This window comes from Haliotis rufescens, unplaced genomic scaffold, assembly GCF_023055435.1.
Source record: "Haliotis rufescens isolate VD_foot unplaced genomic scaffold, xgHalRufe1.0.p SCAF_3, whole genome shotgun sequence".
Lineage (NCBI taxonomy): Eukaryota > Metazoa > Mollusca > Gastropoda > Lepetellida > Haliotidae > Haliotis > Haliotis rufescens.
In genome coordinates, this window is record NW_025964001.1 from 30,609,691 (window position 1) to 30,630,080 (window position 20,390).

Consider the following 20,390-nt stretch of genomic DNA (forward strand, 5'->3'; position numbering starts at 1 on the left):
GACTGATATCATGATTAACATTTCTGATGTAACATCTGTGATGTGTTCTTCAAGTTTTTGAAGGGTCAATTGGAATCGCACAGTTTAACAAATGAAATATCAATGTTTGAACATACAGCAGATTATTTGTGTGAAACAGACCCTCTATTGCATGTTATTCTGTTAAATACATACAGGCACAACAATGATCCAGACCCTCGAAATTTTTATTTTAGCTTACAATGATCTCAGCACTGGGACAAAACTTATGGGTGAGAAGTACTTGGATTTTCAGATGTGAGAGGACATGAACCATCAGCTGTGTGTGTCTGAATCGAAGGATTACAAAGTTGAATAAAATTATAGCCTTGAATAGGAGCCCCATGTCACCCAGCATATCAAGATGACGAGTTCTGACAAGAGAGAAACTCACCTGCATCTTTTCTCAGATTTACTTTTTCTGCTTCTTCTACTCCCGGTGTAAGACCAAAAGAGTTGTCGAAGTTTCGACATAAGAAAAGAAGAATCCAACTGACCAGTGATAAGTCCAAACAACCTTGAAAGATAAATGCAACAATGAACACAGATCAGAAATAGTATGTTTGACATATTAATGACAAATATTTAATTGATGCCCTTATCAAATATCACAGTAAAGAGGCACGCTGCATAGAAGTAACCCATGTGACACACTCCCAAACATAAACAAAACTGATTCTCCTGATGTTAAAAGTGAAAGTGCTACGAACATACCTATTGTGTTTCTGTGTGAGGCAGTATCAGGTGCACTTGTAAGTGGGGACAGCACCTTGGCCAACATCGCTAGTAGAGATTCCATAATGCTGACTGAGCTGGGACCACTCAAGGACTTCTGACCAAGGGCACTCAGCAACACAAATACTCTACAAAATAGAAACACATCTTCACAGCATTTGTGATGGATACACGGAATATCATTCAGATGGTGTACACTAATATGAACACAATGTTGTCAAAAGCAACCCTTCTAACACTACCACCAAATTCTTGACATGAAAATGAAATGCTTGAAATACTGTCTCCAATGCTGACTGAAACTACAAGTCCTGCTCATCAGTTAACTACACAATTAGAAAAAAAACATGAACATAAGATAAGCACTTTAGCATCTTAGGTTACACTGGAAAATATGTTAAAATCATCATTAAACAGAGACTGTTACAATAACTTAAAAGATAACAGACCACACAGCTATTCTGTTACCTAAAAGAAACACTGGTTAATGTCCATACTTTTTAAAATAATTTTATCATAACCAGCAAAAAGTGCTTTCACAATATTCAAAGCTTTTTTGGGCATGACATGAATGAAAGAAAAAGTTCAACATACCTGTCTTGAGGAAATATTTGAGTATATTCCGAATGGAAGAATTCCTGAAGCATATTTCCCAAGAAAGTTCCCCACCATGTCTGACTGCCACAGATCCTAGACAGTAGTAAACCTGTGCTGACTTGGATACGCCTGCTTCCCAACAGACATAGGTTCTTGAAGAGAGTCTCACTTGTCTGTGGTGTAAGTGCCATGTACAGAGACAGGGGTGGCTGTGGAATTGTAGGAGTGCAAGTACTCATACTCAGCAGGGTATCAAGCAGGTTCTCCAACATCACCCTCAGCTTGTCTGTTGATGTTTGCCGAAGCAAAGTATTCATATTAATATTTTCTTCATATTCTCTGCCTTTGATACCAAGTGCTCTTTTCAGACGGACAATTGCTCTTTGAGCCAAGTTCAGCTGCAACTGAAGCTGTAGGCAGTCATTATATGTCTGAATGATACTATTATCTTCATCATTTTTCTTGGTTTTCTTCAAATAGTACTCAACGTGTGATGCGGGGAATTGCATACTATCCACTGCACTGAGAAGTGACTCCAGGCGAGTCCGAGTAAGACTGTATCTGCACTGAAGATCCTCTTGAAGTGACATGAAGAGTCCAAGTTGTGACAACAACTGGGACTGGCCCTGAACTTCCAGTTGAGCTGCTGAGTGACTGCAGGAGGGGGCACTCTGGTCCTCCACGTATTCCTTCCATTCCCATGGTAGGATGTAACAATGACCATAGAAAGCACCTATAGGGATCCGCGACCGTGTTGTTCCGGCACCATACCTTCCTACAGTTGTAATCTGGAAACAAGCAACAGTGTCATTATCATAAAACTTAATTTATGGGAGTGGAGTGGAGTGGAGTGGAGTGGAGTGGAGTGGAGAGGAGTGGAGTGGAGCGGAGCGGAGTGGAGTGGAGCGAGGTTTTACGCCGTTTTTAGCAATATCATGGCAGGGGACACCAGAAATGGGCTTCACAACACATTGTACCCATGTCGGGAATCGAACCCGGGTCTTCGGCGTGATGAGCTAACGCTTTAACCACTAGGCTACCCAACCGCCCCGGAGTGGAGTGGGAGTGGAGTGGAGTGGAGTGGAGTGGAGTGGAGTGGAGTGGAGTGGAGTGGAGTGGAGTGGAGTGGAGTGGAGTGGAGTGGAGTGGAGTGGAGCGGAGCGAGGTGTTACGCCGTTTTTAGCAATATCATGGCAGGGGACACCAGAAATGGGCTTCACAACACATTGTACCCATGTCGGGAATCGAACCCGGGTCTTCGGCGTGATGAGCTAACGCTTTAACCACTAGGCTACCCAACCGCCCCGGAGTGGAGTGGGAGTGGAGTGGAGTGGAGTGGAGTGGAGTGGAGTGGAGTGGAGTGGAGTGGAGTGGAGTGGAGTGGAGTGGAGTGGAGTGGGGTGGAGTGGGGTGGAGTGGGGTGGATGTGACAAGTGTTTTTTTAATCATGGGGGAAAAAACACACCTTCAAAACATAAGTAAATTTGCACTTGAAAATCAACCAAAGTATATTGTTTGTATGTTGTTTAACTTTTACAGATATCTTGACATCATAAACTCTGGTATAATAACCTGGTACAAAATGCTGCTTACCTTTAGGTAGCGACAAATGGGTGGAGGCATGATATTGTTCATGACAAGAGTTCTTAATCCTATGTCTGAGGCCACAACTAGTCTCTGTCCATCAACCTCTTCTCCTTGTATCCACACATCAATAGAAAGTGATGCAAGGTCAACACAGGCTGGTATTATCACATCAGTCAGAAGAATTGGCTTTCCAAAGTCAAGAGTCACAAAACGCCTTGCACCTGAATATCAAAACAAAATACAATGACAAGGAGAAAATTGTAACAGAAAGGAAATAAATTGATATTATAGATCAACTCTATGTCCATTTTAGAATAAATGTCGACTGGGATTCAGTTAGATTAGTAGAAGGATGAAGACTAATGGATTGATGCTGGGTGATAATTTGTCAGTAGATATGTTTACCTGAGTGCATCCTTTCAATGACAAGGACCTGGGGTGGAGGTGGCTGCAACAGAGCCTGGTTTTGGGGAAAAGCAAATGAAGCTTTCTGTGTCTGCTGCTGGATCTGGGATGTGGATGGTTGACCGGAACCACCTGCTAGTGAAAGTGGTATTGTTTGTGGGGCAACTGTTTGCTGCTGTTGCTTGCTGATATCACTCTCACCACTCATCAGCTAGAACACAACATTGTTCAGTGAAAAGACAAACAAAGCAAAATGATATATGATAGGAAGTACATTTATCTGTTAGCACTATCATAGGTTTTTGGGGTAAGACAATTACTGTTGACAAATATCAAAATAATACGCTGATGTTAAACTGGGTATGAACTCAACAGCATGTAATAAGCATGGTATACCATGTCAGCCAGGGCCCCTTTTTAGTGTCATCTTGTCACTTTGTCATCAAGAGATCATTATAGATCTTCAGGTTTAATCCAATCATGTCTGAAATTGGTAAAACTTATCTCCAAAGTAATAGATGACATCAACAAGTGCATTGGTTGCATTTTTTCAACAATTACTGAAATAACAATGTTCTTCCTCAAGTGCTTCTAAAATGTTTGATTCTAACATACAGTCAAACCCTGTTATCTCAAACCTAGCTGTGTTGTAACTTCCAGATATACTGACTTTCAAGGCAGGGACATCCAGGTAGATCAAGTAACAGTATTATAGATCCATAGCAACATGATTGCATACATGAGAAATGAAGAACACAACATGTGAATGCAATGACAAACTGGTGTATATTTCACAGACAATGATCAATAACAATACATACAGTGAACATGTGCCACATGTAGGATTGTAAACTGTCAACTTTCCTTTGTGTGTCAAGTAAATAAATTAGATCCAGTTATCCCCAAGACCTCGTAATTGCTCACCACAATGTGAGATGCTTATTTGCACTTCTGAAAACTGTTGATGTGGCAATTGCCAACTTCAAGATAAAAAGTATAAAATACAATAGTAAAGTCAAAGTAGGGACCTAGTCCAAAATCCACGATAGTATTCTGTATTTTTATCTCGAATTCGAGATAAGCAGGCAAATTTACATGCAATTATATAGTGAGGGGTCAAAACCAGGGAATAGGTACAAGATGTCGGTACATTCAAGATAACGGGGAACGAGATAATTGGGTTCAACTGTATCTCTAATTTCATTATTTTACGGTACAGAAATAAACCCACTCAAAAGGTTAAGGCAACAACAAGTAAATATTTCTTATAAATTATTCATGTTGATACATTACCTTGGAAACTGATGGTGGTGCCACAACCTGTACATGCCAAGTTTCATTTGGTGGTGTAACAGATGGAGTCATCAAGTTGGGTGTAGTTTTTGGTGTTGGTGGAAAGAGCTCTGGAGCTTTGGTTACTTTCTTTCCTGGGGTGTGGATAGCATCTGTGATGGCTTGTTCCAGCTGCTTGTAACTTGGATGCAACTGTTTGGCATATATCTGGGCAAGTTTCTTAAGGGAGTCTGCCATTGCCATGCCAGTCATGCCAGAGCCGCCACTGATGATAGGTGGAGGGTTCTCACCAAAGTTTATTGTGCCAGACATGCCTAGGGGTGCAGTGGATGGGAGTGACGTATTACCATTGGCATCCATTCTTTCCACTCTGGTGCCATCACTGGTAGCATGGCAAGTAAAATGAAGTGGCTCAGCCTCTAACAGTCCCAGGACATGATTCCGGGCATAATCCACGGGAGACTTTCCCGACTTGTCTTGTGAAGAATTTAAACACAACATTTCATAAAGATCAGGCTCATCCTGTTGCCGGGTAGCCTCAAGGGCTGACTGTACTGTAGGCGTTGTTGACATAGACTGTGCACTGATATTGTTAGCCTTGGCAATTTGAAATGCACTAGGTTTGACAGTATTCTTCAGGCTCTGAGGGTTCTCAAGGTCAAATAGATCTGGTTCCAAGGGATGACCATACAATCCATATCTGTTAATAAAACACAACATCATAATATACCAAAATCTTCACAAAGTTTACACTAGATTAGAATGATAATATATATGAAAAAGAAGCACCCCTTTGTAGATATGTCATAAAGGATTGTCTTCAAGGCCTGTTGCTTTTGCAATTGTTTCTTGTAGATGGGCATGATGTTATTGTGATGCATTTAAAAGTGTTTTTCATAGTTCCTATTCACATAAAGCATTATGAAGGGTGTTGAAAATAAATGCTTTTAACATTACATTTTAATTATCTTCCATGATTGATCATCTGCTGCTTTTACAAACATTTGACCTTGAAATAAGGAAAACACCATTATTTTATTTTAAACCTGTTATCAAAGTTTTAAAACAAGATATATGTTGTCAGATCAAAGAAGACCTCTTGTCATCCAACATATAAGCGTATACAGTATTTTGGTTATATCATGGCATATCAGCATGTAGGATGAAAGCCTGAAGTGATAAAGGTCCAAGACATTCACCACTTTTGAATGAAAGGCACACACACAGGTTATGTGTGATCAAGACAAGTCTGGGTTTCAAACCCACAATAATGGGATTCTGGAAAGCTCACAGTAAATGACTGAGTCACCTGTGTCCTGCATGATCATAGATGAACCACAAACTGAAAACTGACTGACAAAACTATGTGTCAGACAACATGAACTCACATGAGACCATTTGAGTTAAGACAACTAAAAAAATGTTAAATCCTTAATGCCAAAAGGCATCATTATTCCACTTGGTTATTAAATGTGTGAAAGGTGGTTTCTGAATAATTATCTGAAAATAAAACATTACAAAATGCATTTTACTGTAGAATATTGAGTAACCAAAGTATCAACTATACAGATTTCTCTTACCTTGCCTTCAGCAGAGCATGTAATGGAACTGCTCTCTCTTGATAATGCTTGGCAATTGCACACAAGAGTTCTGTACATGTCTTGGCAACAGTGTTGATATCCATACATTTGACATGGTTTAACACGGTAAAGAACCACTTCATGGCCCCGGCAGATGTGGCACATGGGAGTAAGGGCAGACAGCTGATCATTGCTTGCAGCATGAGGTAACTGAAGGCTGGGGCCAGGTCTGGATCTGATGATACTTTAGCATACCTGACAATCAGTTGCAAACTGTTAGGATTTACCATATAGAACATTTTAATCAATTAACTCTAAGGCTATTGTCAGACAATAACATTTTACAAGATGAAGCAATTTAGAAAGAAAATACATACCTGAAAAAAATCACTGAATAGAAAATTCCTGCAAACTCAAAAGTCTAATTCGAAAAAATAAAATACTTGATGTTCATTGATGTTTTTTTCATGAGTAAAAATATCATTTATACTTATCCTGAATATATCATATTACATTATGTTTACTGACGATTGTGATCTTTTGTACTAAATGAGTTGAAATAAAATTTGTACTCACTCAAGTAGTAGCGCCAGTAAACGTGAACACTTGTGAGCTGTTGTTCTTGTTCCATCTATCAGACATGCCTTCACAATGTCCCTCAGATGTTGTTGCACAACAACAACCAGACAGCGACTGTGCTTCCTGCACATATAGATGTTAAATACAGAAATGGTTCACAATAGTTGAGAATAATTCAGCCAACTTCTTTCTAGCTTTCTTCCAGGTGTCAACCAGAATGACAAACACACCACGGAGAGAGAGGCACGCTGCAAACATCTATCTTCGACTAAAGACAGCGAATCCTTGCAAATTATAATATGATGACTAGCACAAATAGGAAAGAAGTGAGGTCTCCCGCCTTGTGCATGTGCAAGAACTTTGGGTACATGTGTTCATGGATAGTTCACAGTTTACAGTGAGACTTTACAGTTTAAGGACAGCCAACATACAGGGTAAATGGCAATGATGTAAATGAGATACGATATTGGCAGGAACTGACCCTGTAATGTGGGCAGACTGGGACACACCCCAATGCTTAAAAATGTGTAAAAACACTCCAGGGAATTTGTTTTAACCCCAGTGGCAGATTTTTCATTTGGGCGACGATTTACCTTATCATTTGTTTTTGGCAATTTCTGTTTTACAAATTCAGTTTACTTGCCTTTAAAAACTCTATATCCCATACAGCACTCGTTTCAGTTCAATGGGCTGTTCGGTTTTTTTAACGATTGTTAGAAACTGCCTTCATCCACGCAGCCAGGATTGTCTTACAATTTCTGAGATGATGTTAAACAGTAAAAACAAATTGAATTTTATAGCTCAGTGAACATTCTTTGAATGCCACTATTAAGTAGACATGTATTTTGTTTATGTGGGAGCAACTGCTTATGAGAAAACATTAATGAAAATACATCTATCAAAACTACTACAAGTGTACTACAGCATACCTCTTGATAGGATCATTCATCTGAATTGCAGTGACCCACGTCAGCACATCCAGTGCTATGTTCTGAGCATGTTCAGCACCAATTCCACCCAATTCGTTTTCACTCGGAAGAGCAACTAATTTCAACAGTCTTTCATGAAAGCTCTGAATTTCAATCATTGCATTTCTTTGGGGTCTCTCTCGTGGAATGTTTGTTCTTTTCATTTTTCGTACAGTCAATGAAATTTCTTGAATCCAATCACAGCCTTTCACATCAGTGAGTTTTTGTTTATTTGGTGCTGTAGCTGCTAGTCTCTCTGCAACACTGGCTCCAGGCATGTAGGGCACATTCTCAAACAGAGACTTAATTGTCTTCTGCTTTGAGGAGTTAGAGGAGGACGCGACAGGAGTTGACATCTTCTTTTTAGTTTCCTGGGACGGACGAAGGAATTGGTTAAAAAAGTACAACATTTAAATCAATGCTTCAAAGATAAATATTGCATAGGTATTTTCTCACAGGCTCTGGTACTCATTCGTAGTTAAAAGCACAGTTTATCTACTGTCAATGTAAAGTGTCAATCAATAGCCATAATCTAACTGGAAGGGTCCAAATGTTCCAGGCACATAAACTACGTAACTTTTAACATCACATATACATAAATATTGGTAATCATTATTAGCATGATAAACTGTAAGGTTTTGATGAACAAATTCATCTTTTGCATTGCATTTTATCACCCCAATTACTATTTGTTTCTTTGTTGTTTAACGCCACACTCAGCTATATTCCAGATAAATGACGGCAGGCTGTAAACAATGCAATCTGGTCCGACAACCCAGTGATTGACATTCTCCGCACAGACGCTCTCTCTACTTGAGCTTGGAAGCAGTCTCAGAATTGTTACTTTTATTACAACCGTATCTATGGTTACTGATCATGTTAACCGGAGGAAGATATTTCCCATTCCTATCAGTTAGATATATACAATTTACTGAAATTACCTTTGCAAGATTTGAATCCTCTGGTTTGTTTGGGAAACCTTTAATATGCAAGAGAAGTGAGCGTGGTTTGGAGTTAAGCAGCTGGGGGCTAGTAAGAGACACTAGTCCACTATTTCCTGACAGATCTAAGCACGCAGAGATCTGAATCGGTCCACAAAGAATCTCTGCATTGTGACTTTCCAGAAATACTGGATCCAGCACATTGTTGGCGTGCTCCTGCTGCGTCCCCCCGCTGGCAAGGTTACCAAAGTCCACTTTTTCATCCACTTCAACCTGCACTGACCGTGAACCATGAGACTGTTTACGAATGTTTCCTATGTTCTGCTTGAGGAGGGTCACTTCAATGTTTGGTTGCGTTGTGCACATTGGGTGTACAGTGAACTTGAGGTCTACATGGCCAACACAACAAGGACGAGGAAGTACTATCTCCAGAAGATGTTCATCCCATGTGTTGCTAGCACTGAAAATATAATGGTTAACAAATACATTTCCCATGAAAACACAAATTTGCTGGTTTGTTAAATACATAGTTGACTCTCAGTAGTATGTCAAATCCTTTGTGAGAATAACCTAGCTATACAACTATTTTCAACCCCTAAGAAATGTTTTACATTATTTTGTCCTGAAACCAAAAGAACTTTAAGAATCCTGCTATGGTAACAAACATCACTGAAAAGTCATCACATTTGTCACATCAGTTTCTGAAATGTAAAACATGTAATTTTCACAACACTATTAACACAAATGGCCAGTTGTTCAGCATTGTTCAGTGACGAAGATGATAAGTAAAAAAAAAATAATTTAAAAAGAGACCTCAAACTTCCTACCCACAGATAGAGTTCACCTCATTTGGGGGCGTTAAAGTATATTCTGATAGAAGAGAGAAGAAACTTACAATAGTTTGTATCAAGATAAGGAACAATTAAGCTCACATTCTCACACATGACTACAATATTTTTGTATATTAAATTGTACACAGGGCCATGAGGCCATACCACTGAAAACAATCTTGTGTCTTGATAATCAAAGTTTCCGATTTTTTAGCTTTGTGGAATCTGGGAAGAAGATTCTAAAATATTTTCACATAATTTGAATTGTGGGGGCAGTATTGTTTCAGTTTTACTGAGGATCTGCTGACAAAAACCTTTTTAGTATGTTATTAATTTCCTCAAATGTTTTTATCATCATGATCATGTGATTCTGAGGTATAATTTCTTGGATACAGAGCCTGCCTGTTGATTACGTAACTAGTAGCAAGTGTCCTACCTGTCAGGGGCTAGCTTCCATGTGCGAGTATGCTGTGTTGTCTCCCCTTGTTGTTGTAAGTGCTGGGGATGACGTCGTTGCTGTTGCTCTTGCTGTATCTCACTCCAGCATGGAGGTACAGTTGCTGTGTAGCGAGGGAATAGATTCTCAAACTGAGTAAGACTGTGAAGTCCTGACAGTGTCTCAGCTGCCAGAGGTTTCTTTGCTAATAGTTCCATTCCTAAAATAGAAAAGAAGATATAAAGAAATGACACACTCCACATGGGCAAGCTGTCACAAGAATGTACACAGGTACACAGAATGTTCACACCAAATCCCAATGAACATAACCATAGACCTTTACATTTAACAAAATTTGAGAAGCAATCTGTAACCCAGGATGAGACGTCCATCAATTGATCCACAGTAAAAACTTCAGAGCAAAAACCTTTGACCTGATCCTCACCAAAACAGTACAAGCAGATGGTTTCAGTGGACAAAATCATGGCTTCAGTTTTCTGGTATAGAGGGAGAATAACCATGATTGAATATCTGTAACAAGGTGGGACTATCAAAGATTAGTTTAGAGAAACAATCAAAGAAAAACGTTGAGGAGAGCTTTGTTAATGTGTGCTCCGGCCTCCGGAAATTCCTTTCTGAGAAAGTTTGAACATTATTAGAAGTTTTGAGATTATTATTGGCAATTGAAGTCCAATAAACATGCACTACAAGAGCTCATAAGGATTTATACAGAATTTGAGTCACAAAAATTAAGGGTCACATCTCGGTGCCTAATTACTTCAGAAAAAAATTGCTTCTTACCACTACTGGACTTTCCTACTGGGTGGTCAACAACATCTTCAAATTTAGCTTTTTTACATGTTGAAGATTCAGTGTCCGGTGAATGTTTGGTGGCTAAATCTTCCATCTCTATTGCAGAATCCTGTAGCTCCGGACTCTGTTCGGATATCTGGTAGAAGTGGAGTTTCCCAGTGTCTGTACATACACACAGACGTTCAATCCCTGAAAACAAAAATATTTTACATCTCATCTTGTGGTGTTTTACTTCAATATTCATAAGCTATGCAACAAACAAAGATCTCTAATCTCATTCGTGATTCCAATTTGGATTCTCAAGTGAAGTCAATGTTTTATTTCTTCTTCTGGCATGATCAATCTGAATCCCATTGTGTTGATAGAAATATCAGATTTCAGATTCCTAGAACTAGATTCTTAATGATATTTCACCAATTTCATTTTTCACCCTTATATACTTACAAAAAGTTTTACAAAACCCACTCCATAATTGATCTTAACCTAAGGACACTGACATGCTGTCGATTACTCTTTGAGGTCGGTGGTGAAAACCAAAATTAAAGAAAACAAAGCTCAGTCTCCAATGTTTACTCCAAGTCACCTCTACACCTAAATGTCACTTCTAATCGTAATAAAGAGGTTGTTCATCCATATATCTTATCCTTACTTAGTACTCCAATTTCTAAATGCCTCTCAAACAAAGAAGTTAAGTCTTATTTACCTGTACAGTAAGCAACAGAAATAAAATTTTCATCTTCCAGGGGATGCATTTCTGCAAGCAACTGCATGTCTGCCAGGTTAATAAGCCAGACACTACCACACATGAGTGTGAGAGCCACTTGGCCAGGTACACTGCATGGTTTTATATGACTTGTCATAACATTGTCCAGTGTTGAGTCCTGTTCACGTGTGCCACAATCTTCCTCCTCCACTTGGTCTTCCACTTCTTGGGGCAACATAAGTAAGCTACACACAGCATTTTCTTTCTTCTCAATGACATGGACAATAGATGGCGTTTCTTCCACCACGGTATTGCTACCATCAGTTTTGAGTTTATACACTAGGAGCCCACCACCACCACCACCACCACTGTGTTCTGTGCACCCATTAAAACTACCATCAGCAACCCCATTTGAAGTGTTGCTGTTTGATTCTGATGTGTTTAAGTCCTTCTTGGGAGATACAACAACAACTACATACTGCTTGTCTATTGATGGTGTTATTGATGCGATTTCATACTCTTCTCTCTGGAACTGTTTTGGTAAGTCTAAACACTGGATAACTGTCCCAGCTCTCAAAGGCAACTGTGTTTTGACTTCTTTTTTCTCAAAGTCATCAGACATTTTCACTGTTTGCAACACTGGCATGTCAACTCCCAAAGAACTGCTACTGCTATCATTGTTGTTCTTGCTACTACTTTCTGGAATGCTATCTTTGAGTTGTGAGGTTTGCATTGGACTTGGAGTAAAACCTACAATCTGAACATCTGGATCCGCCCAAGGATCATTTTCCAAAAACATAGACCAATCCGGATGCATAGATGATAGTCCAAGAGGGGTGATAACACCATTCTCACCCCCAGTTGGCGGTTTTGCTATCGATTCAGAATCAAACTGTTGTCTTATATGACTAGTATTGATACTAGTTTGTACTGAAACCATCAGTAGGTATGGCAGAAGCTTTGTCTCTGGTAGAATAAAGTCATCTCCATCCTCAGAGTCAGAAATTATCCGAGGAGGAGAGTCACCACTAACCACTTGATTTACTTTATTCATCAACTGTACAGTTTCACTTTTTGCTTCACCAATTGATGACTGCAGCTGATTGTCTTCTATATGTGCACATCTTGTCTGTCGAAGTGATGCACCACAAAGTAGACTAGGTTGTGTAGCACTGTGGGTCTTATCTGAATTTCCTGAATGAAGATCTTTCCCACAACTGTCCTTCAGCTTCTTTAACAAACACAAGGCTGAAACAAAAACATCCTCTGATGGTCTGGTCCTCTCAGTGGAGACTGTAGGGTCATCTGTTGGCAAATAGAAAAACAACCTGTTCACTCATCTCAACACACTATCATGATACTGATTGTACTCAATTACTAAGTTGTACAATACATCAAAAAGGCTCTCTAGCTCATTGCAGTGCCTCGTACACACAAGGCGTAGCTTGTGTGCTACTGATAGTCAGAAGGGCTAGTGACTATTGAGACAGTAACTAGTACTTGAAGGGACAGTACATCGACGGTTTTGGTTTTTTTTAATCATGCAGAAAATAACTTCCAAGTGTGATGTCACACCTTTTGCACAGTTCAATTCTCAAACCAAAACAACAGAGCTCTGCACAGCGTAGCCGACAATACAAGCACTGCACAGAGTAAACTGGCTTCAGCTCATGTGTTTTTCCAACAAATGAGTTTCAAAATAAGAACCCAGTGTTTATCAGAGCCTAGATTACAAAACAAATATGCCTCAGTCGTATGAAGTCAATCACTCTGCTACCCGGAGTTTATTGCGGTCAGCCATGTACCTCTATCACATCTTACACAGTTCATTCATGTGTTTTTCATGTTTCATTTTGTACGAGTCTACACATTTAGATAAACACATGTCCTAAAATGTTTAACTTTCATTGAGAAAATATCCCAAAACATGAAAAACTACTTCCTCCACGTGCCATCATCGAAGCCCTTCGGAGAGAAAGCGATAGTCACTTTGATATGTAAATCTATATCGTCATGCACCTCACCATCGCAATTGTAGTAGTATATCCATATAATTTTGAAAAACAATATGAAAGGCACACCAAAGGCTTGCATTAGGCTCGTCTGTTCTTATTTCAGAATAAGTGTTTGTTTACAAACAAGACAAAAGTCCATTCATGTGATAAATCTACACACATTGTGTGGTCACTGGAGCAGAAACTTCTCTCATGGAATAAGGAAGTTATCAGCTATTGGTATTGTCTACTAACAATGCTTCAGAACAGTTGACATATTGTCCCTTTAAAGGACTATATTTTTACCGCCCATTAAAACACCAAAATGTAATGCATCAGATACTTCAGAATATGTTCAGAATATCTGGTAGGGATTTTTGTGTGATGTAAAAGCATTAACTTGACCTTGTGTATATGCTTGAACAGAATTGACAAGTATAAAATCAAATCATGCAGTGGTAATTCATGACAAGGGTATTATACACAAGCATGTTACTAGTCAACAGGATAGCATAGGTGTTCCATAAATATAAAGAGAAGCTTGAATGTAATTTTAACCTTATTGTCACACTAAAGTTGACAGTCCCTTACACAAAGCTTTGTTACAACCTTTTGACCATAAGTTAAGGTTAAAATCTTGAGGCTGGTCTGACAAAACTTGAATCACAAATGTTGATTCTATGTATGTAGTCACATAATTTCTTCCAATCTATTACTACAGCTATACATACAAATGTTCGTACAATACATACATGCACTTTCATCATGCAGTGGTATTTCTTGTATTTCATCCTCAGAAGATGCCCCAAAACATTCCGAGTTGTGCTGTGTCCTCTCCTCCTCATCAGCTTGCCTTGATCTAAAACACCATCACACTATCACAAGCAAGCACACAAGACAAGGCAAACCTCACTTTCATAAAGGAAGTAGACAAGACAAGGTAAATTCTTATTACTCTTCTGGGTGTAGGATTAATCTGAATATCAAAGACAGACATTATTATTCAGTTGTACAACTGTTTTGAGAAGGAAAAACTTCTTCAACCCTGCTAAGCGAGCAAAGTGTCACATTCTACTAAATGTTAGCCATGTTGGCTCTTCTTCTATAGACATAACATAGTATTTGATAACAAGATCCAACTTACTGTTGTGATCTTGAGACATCAGTGTTTCTGTAGGTTTCTCCAATTTTATCGGTTTGAAATCCTGTTTTCAAAGCCACTTGAGTATCTGAAGGATCTAAGTTGAACTGACAATATTTCTGAAGAAAAGAGAAAAATGTTTGATTTTCACAAATGTCAGTCAGACATATTTGTTTCAAACATGAAAAAAATTGCAAAACAGAAAACACATTGACCATAGTGTGATGACCATGACAAATATAATATAACAGACACTTGTACTTGTATAAAAACCCTCTTGTACTAGAAAGGATGTTACAGAATTTAAAGGAAAATGACTAGACATGATGATTTACCATTTCTCGTTCTGCTAGGCATTGTTTTAAATGCAGAGATTAAGATGACCATGTGTATTGTCTCCAAGATCAACCAGTGATTCAGTTAAGAATACCAAATAAAATAATTTTAAAGAATTTCGACGAAGAAATTGTATCTGAAACTATTTGATTTTACCAGGAATATAATATTCAAATATCATGTTGTTTTAGTTGCAGCTTTTACAAAATATATTTAGAAAAACAAAAATCATAAGCATAGCACTGTTATATTGCTGGACATTGTTTGGAACAGTTTGGAGAGTCACCGTAAGAGTCTTTCCGCGGTCTTGCTATTTCGATCATGAAAACTATATTGACTCTTAAAGAGACCAATTATAGCCTTTAAAATATATGCATCCATTGACTGTCAACTAAGGTTTATTTCAAGGCATCGTAAATAGTTTTGATGGTAAGTTGCTGCAATCTGCCAATCGGTCGATGATGTAAACAATATTGAATAAAGTTATGAATAAAACTAATAAAAACAGATTACAAGTCCAGATAAACAATAATCATTTTTTATAACCAGAGATAAAACCAACTCTGCATCATGCATAGAATGCTTACTTGAAGAACTCGACTTATGTTCCAGACACATATATTTCCATGTTTTGTTGAGGTTGCAAAGAAGTCTTCATCTGATGTTGTTCCAACACAATGAATCTGCAAAATACACAAACCAAAGTTATTATTGAAACCGGAAATCATTTGGAATTTGTGCTCCATCAGATATATATGCTGTGACCTTTGAACCTAGACATTGACCAATTTGATCCAACAAATCTCCTAATTATCAACACTTCCAGGTAATGTATTCGAATCAATGTGCTGTGTAAAAGTGATTCACATTCCAGACTTTTCTGGGAAACTGTAAGTAATACAAACTAGCTAAGGAATGACTGGTGGAGTTGATACTTTCTATTGAAACACAGCATGATCGAGTCCAAAGAGATATATGCTTTATATAAGATATGCATGTGTTTCATTAGAATGTAGTTGTTTCTCTTCATTGTCTGTGTGAGCTGATGTACTTGTGAGACATGATAAATGTCATTTTGTGATGAATTCAGGGTGTATGTATCGCTGCTGAGAGTGAAATAGGTATATGTCATATCATGAGCATCTCAAAACTGGCACGCACAAAATGTAACTTAGTAAACACTATCCACTATGGCATGAATTAACTTTGGAGTTTGTGTTCATTTTTTAACATACAAAACGATTCCAGAGTTATTGGCAACATTTCAGAATGACTAATAGTATCTTGATAAGGTACAGACACTCGTGATCATAAATGTGGTATTTCTGTATTGAATCGTATCAAAATATCGGATATTTAGACTTCAAAACATACATGAAATAATGCTGTGAATGGTTATTTCGTAAAATAGCCCAAAATGATATTTTCATTGTACCTCATCTTCAGAGGTTGTTTACAGTAAAGTGGCTTTGACTGATATGACCACAGGGAATATCACAGATAAAAGAATTTCCTGCAAAGTTGAAAATTGTGAAGAGTTTTTAGGTATGTAGTGTAGTTTGGTTTGTTGATTAACACCATACTCAGCAATAATCCATCTACATGGAGGTGGCCTGTAAATGATCAGGGTCTGGATCAGACAATACAGCACTTGACAATAACGATCCATGCCATAGTCATAGTGATAGTGTGACGTTAACATGTAACCTATCAAGTCACATACATATCGGTAGTTTCAGTTTTATGCAAATTCAAAGTGAGGGTTGAAGAACCTGGACATATTTGTCCCTGTGGCGCCTGTGGCAGCCCAAAATTCAAGACTTTGCAAAGAAGATAAGCATGAGCTTAAAAAATTCAAGAACTTAAAACATACCTGAATTGCCATGTGACCTTTGTTTTCATGTACATATGACATGTCTACTAAGTGAACTTGGTCCATTAAACAGATACACATGCCAACTTTCAAGTTTGTATCTAGCAACCAGCGTGCCTGACACACATTTCACCCTGGTTGCATGAACTTTGACTTGGCTAGTTATTGAAACAAACAACTATTGCCCAAAATGGAGATGGAAAAAGAGAATAGAATCCATGCCATGATATAATTGACAGTTGAGCTAACAACTAACCAGAAATACTTCTGCTCAACTGTGTGGATTCTATCTGTCTTTTAGATATGATGTCTCTACTGATTTTGAAATTGAAGTTGAAATAGTTAAAAGGCAATCAATTCTTTTAAAACTTAACATTCAGAAACCAGTCAAAGGTTTTCTTAGTCAAAGGCAAGTGACTTTGCTTTTGTTGAAAATGACTAATTTGGACAACCACTGAAATAAACTTGATTTTTTACATGTTTCCAATTCACATTTGACCTAAAAATAATAATCAATATTAACTGAATAAAATTGCTTGGAAATGGGTCCATAGTCAATTCCAGTCATTATCATACAAGCTTATAAAAACAAATTAAACTTTTCTGTATTGACTGGCTTACTGGTATTATCAAATTTGACTCATGTATGCAAGGATTTTGTTAAATCCATCAATGTTTAATATTTGTGACCTGCCACAAGAAAACTGAACTTATGGGTGCTAGAATATAATTGTGCTGTGGCGTCATAAAGAAAGACATTTCACTTCAACTTTCTTAAAAATGACCTGAGTGCTGACTGCAGAACAAACGTTATTTTTTTCTTGGTAGTTCGTAATGTAATCAAAACATAACCTTAAAACATTTCAGTATACATTAGATGTCATATCGTCAGTATTTCAGCCATTGCACAATAATCACCACTATGTGGTAAATGTTTATATTCTTCCGGAGATTGCAAGTGTAAATATATGGCCCAAATAGCAATATTGGTCCATGTTAGCTACCTACTTCTTCACCGGGATTTCCATGAAGCTGAGCAGGTTGTGTTGCATAGGTCACTGAAATGAAGTACACACATATATATATATATATCAGTTACAGCAAAAATATAAACTCCTATATAAGATAGCTATGCGATAAATCACAAAGAACAATGAAGAATAAGGCATGGTATATTTCACGATAAAACATTCTTCTATCATGACGTCATTTCTGGAGATTCGAACATATGCTGGCAACTTGATGACATCATAAATTGAATGATGCTATTTTTGAGAGGGTAGTGTGTACGTTTAGAATAAAAGATACATACATTCTCATTATTCCCTGTTGTGAGATTATTCAGGAAATACCAAACTTAAACCCCCTGTTCATAAAATGGACTTATATGATATGGATTATATTCAAGGAATCATCATTACTTAAATACGGATGAATATTTTTAAAGCTTGTTAATTTTATTAACACCCTAAATGAGGCTGTACATTTGCAGTCAACTTGAGTTACTACGGTAATTCAATCAATGGGTATAGAACACTTCGTTATACCATCAGCATGATCAGGAAGTAGATGTTTAGAATTAATATCCATGCCATATAAAATGTCCCATTTACATAAACATGTATAACTGGATCTGGGATACACCCTTGGCATGGAAGTTGCTCCTCTGTGCTCTATTTTCAGCTATTGTTTTTATGAACCTTGTGGTTTCGGAGCAGATGTTGAAAAACAGTAAGGTCATTAACAGTGAAAACACATCAGAAGAAATAGTGCCATAGGGTATGTACACAACGGCATAAAATGTTAGGAAAGACAGCCACTTGCATAATTATTAAGGCAAAAAAACTAATAACAACATTTAACGATTTGAACAAAATATGATGTCATGGTAAGTTTGGCTCCTACACCCTGGTGGTGTTTTCCCATTATGACTACTGTTTCAATACACATATTCCTTGTAGTATTCATTTGAATTATTCATTTATTCATCAATTCATTAATTGAAAACCCACATTCAATGAATAATACAAGCAAGATGACTGGACTGGCAATTATGTTTCAATAGCAACATGTTTAAACTGTACATTAAAATATCAGAAAGATTAAAACAAAATTTCACCTTCAGAGATGAGAACATTTTTCTTTAATTTGTATAAATTTGGCAATTCAAAGATGGCTGTGGGAATGAATTTAATTTGCTGCAGAAATTCGCCTGAAACCATAAATTTAATGTTGATTAACTTGGCTGGTTGGTGTTTCTTTCAAAAGGGATTAAACATTAACAGAACAGTGAGACAGTTGCATGTTGAACAGTGTTGCATAAGTGGTACTAGTCTATGACCAGGACAGCTAAACCTTGTTGATATTACATATCATATTACATACCTGAGAAAGGTACATTTTGAGTGTACTCTCCCTTGACAAAAGGACATGACGGTGAGTGACGTTCATGTTCTGACCTGAAACAGAGTAGCCACCTTGAAGGATTTGTGCATTTAGCTTTGAAGGTTTGTATTAACCAAACCTGTATTCTCACAAGATCCATTTACAAATACAACAATGGGAGTAAGTTCAAATTATCATTTTCAAAAAGTGTGACATCAAACATTAACATTGACTATCAACACAAATGACCAAGATAAACGTAGTTTTCAATATTTATAGTAAAGTGTGACAATATGTTTGGCTCAACAAATTTAGATAAGTTGTTATTTCTGAAGAACTGGATAAACCATGTATACTACTATGTGAGTCTCAATATTTGCCATCATGATTGTCTGGTGAGTAAATGAAAGACAAGGCAGGACATTCTAACATCACTTCTGGGTTTGGAAAAAACACATAATGCCCAATGCATGATAACTTTGAAGCAGTGAGTCTCATTGCCCTATGCTTGTAGCTATCTTAGGAAACAAAATATGAGCATTTTCAATTATAAATGCTCAAGATATGTACACAAGCTTTTGGGGATGTCTACTTTATAGTGAGCGACCTTGACCTTCAACTCCATCCAATCACATGAGAGAACATAACTTGTAAGGTAGTGTTATAAGTCAGAAGTCTCCATACTATACTAACAATGAAAGAAACTATATTTAATTCATGACCTTCAAAACAACCGTGTTATTTGATACAATCATTGAATTCTCTTGAACTGATACTGTTACCAAACCCCTTTGATATTTCATAAATCCATCTGAAATGTCCTGAAATTCTTAACATTTTTCATTGTTCATTATTTGACCTCAAGTGACCTTGACCTCACAGGGATGTCATCCAAAAGTTGATGCCGCTGAGACCCTGCCTTAGAGATCATGTGGTGATCATGTGATGGTGTTGGTGGTTGCAATGTTGGCGCTTATCAATAGGAGTGAGCAATATGCAGTGACACCTACCAGGGTTCATCTGTAGGTTCCCAGCACACCAGGCATACATTGCAGGTGAAGCACATTGCTCGGTCATCTCCTGAAGCATTAGGCTGGTGGTAAAATCCAGCCTGGGCCATGGGATCTGGCAGTGCCCACCTACCATACAAATACAAAATCATACATACAAAATAAA

General features: G+C 37.8%; 1 protein-coding gene across 3 annotated transcripts in view; it reads right to left on the reverse strand.

Annotated features, from left to right (window-relative positions):
* LOC124145737 (baculoviral IAP repeat-containing protein 6-like) overlaps window positions 1-20,390 on the reverse strand; it is a 77,074-nt gene that overhangs the window by 36,007 nt on the left and 20,677 nt on the right. For all 3 annotated transcript variants that reach the window (XM_046515648.2, XM_046515641.2, XM_046515634.2), the window contains exons 5-23: window positions 20,225-20,353; window positions 19,215-19,288; window positions 17,838-17,887; window positions 15,544-15,639; window positions 14,624-14,739; window positions 14,232-14,338; window positions 11,486-12,790; window positions 10,771-10,971; window positions 9,970-10,189; window positions 8,704-9,163; window positions 7,724-8,133; window positions 6,792-6,917; window positions 6,216-6,470; window positions 4,636-5,335; window positions 3,343-3,553; window positions 2,944-3,158; window positions 1,348-2,138; window positions 733-881; window positions 413-535 (exon numbers count right to left, since the gene is read on the reverse strand). In XM_046515648.2, the coding sequence (XP_046371604.2) occupies window positions 413-535; window positions 733-881; window positions 1,348-2,138; window positions 2,944-3,158; window positions 3,343-3,553; window positions 4,636-5,335; window positions 6,216-6,470; window positions 6,792-6,917; window positions 7,724-8,133; window positions 8,704-9,163; window positions 9,970-10,189; window positions 10,771-10,971; window positions 11,486-12,790; window positions 14,232-14,338; window positions 14,624-14,739; window positions 15,544-15,639; window positions 17,838-17,887; window positions 19,215-19,288; window positions 20,225-20,353 (5,738 nt within the window). The remainder of the gene's footprint in view (window positions 1-412; window positions 536-732; window positions 882-1,347; window positions 2,139-2,943; window positions 3,159-3,342; window positions 3,554-4,635; window positions 5,336-6,215; window positions 6,471-6,791; window positions 6,918-7,723; window positions 8,134-8,703; window positions 9,164-9,969; window positions 10,190-10,770; window positions 10,972-11,485; window positions 12,791-14,231; window positions 14,339-14,623; window positions 14,740-15,543; window positions 15,640-17,837; window positions 17,888-19,214; window positions 19,289-20,224; window positions 20,354-20,390) is intronic.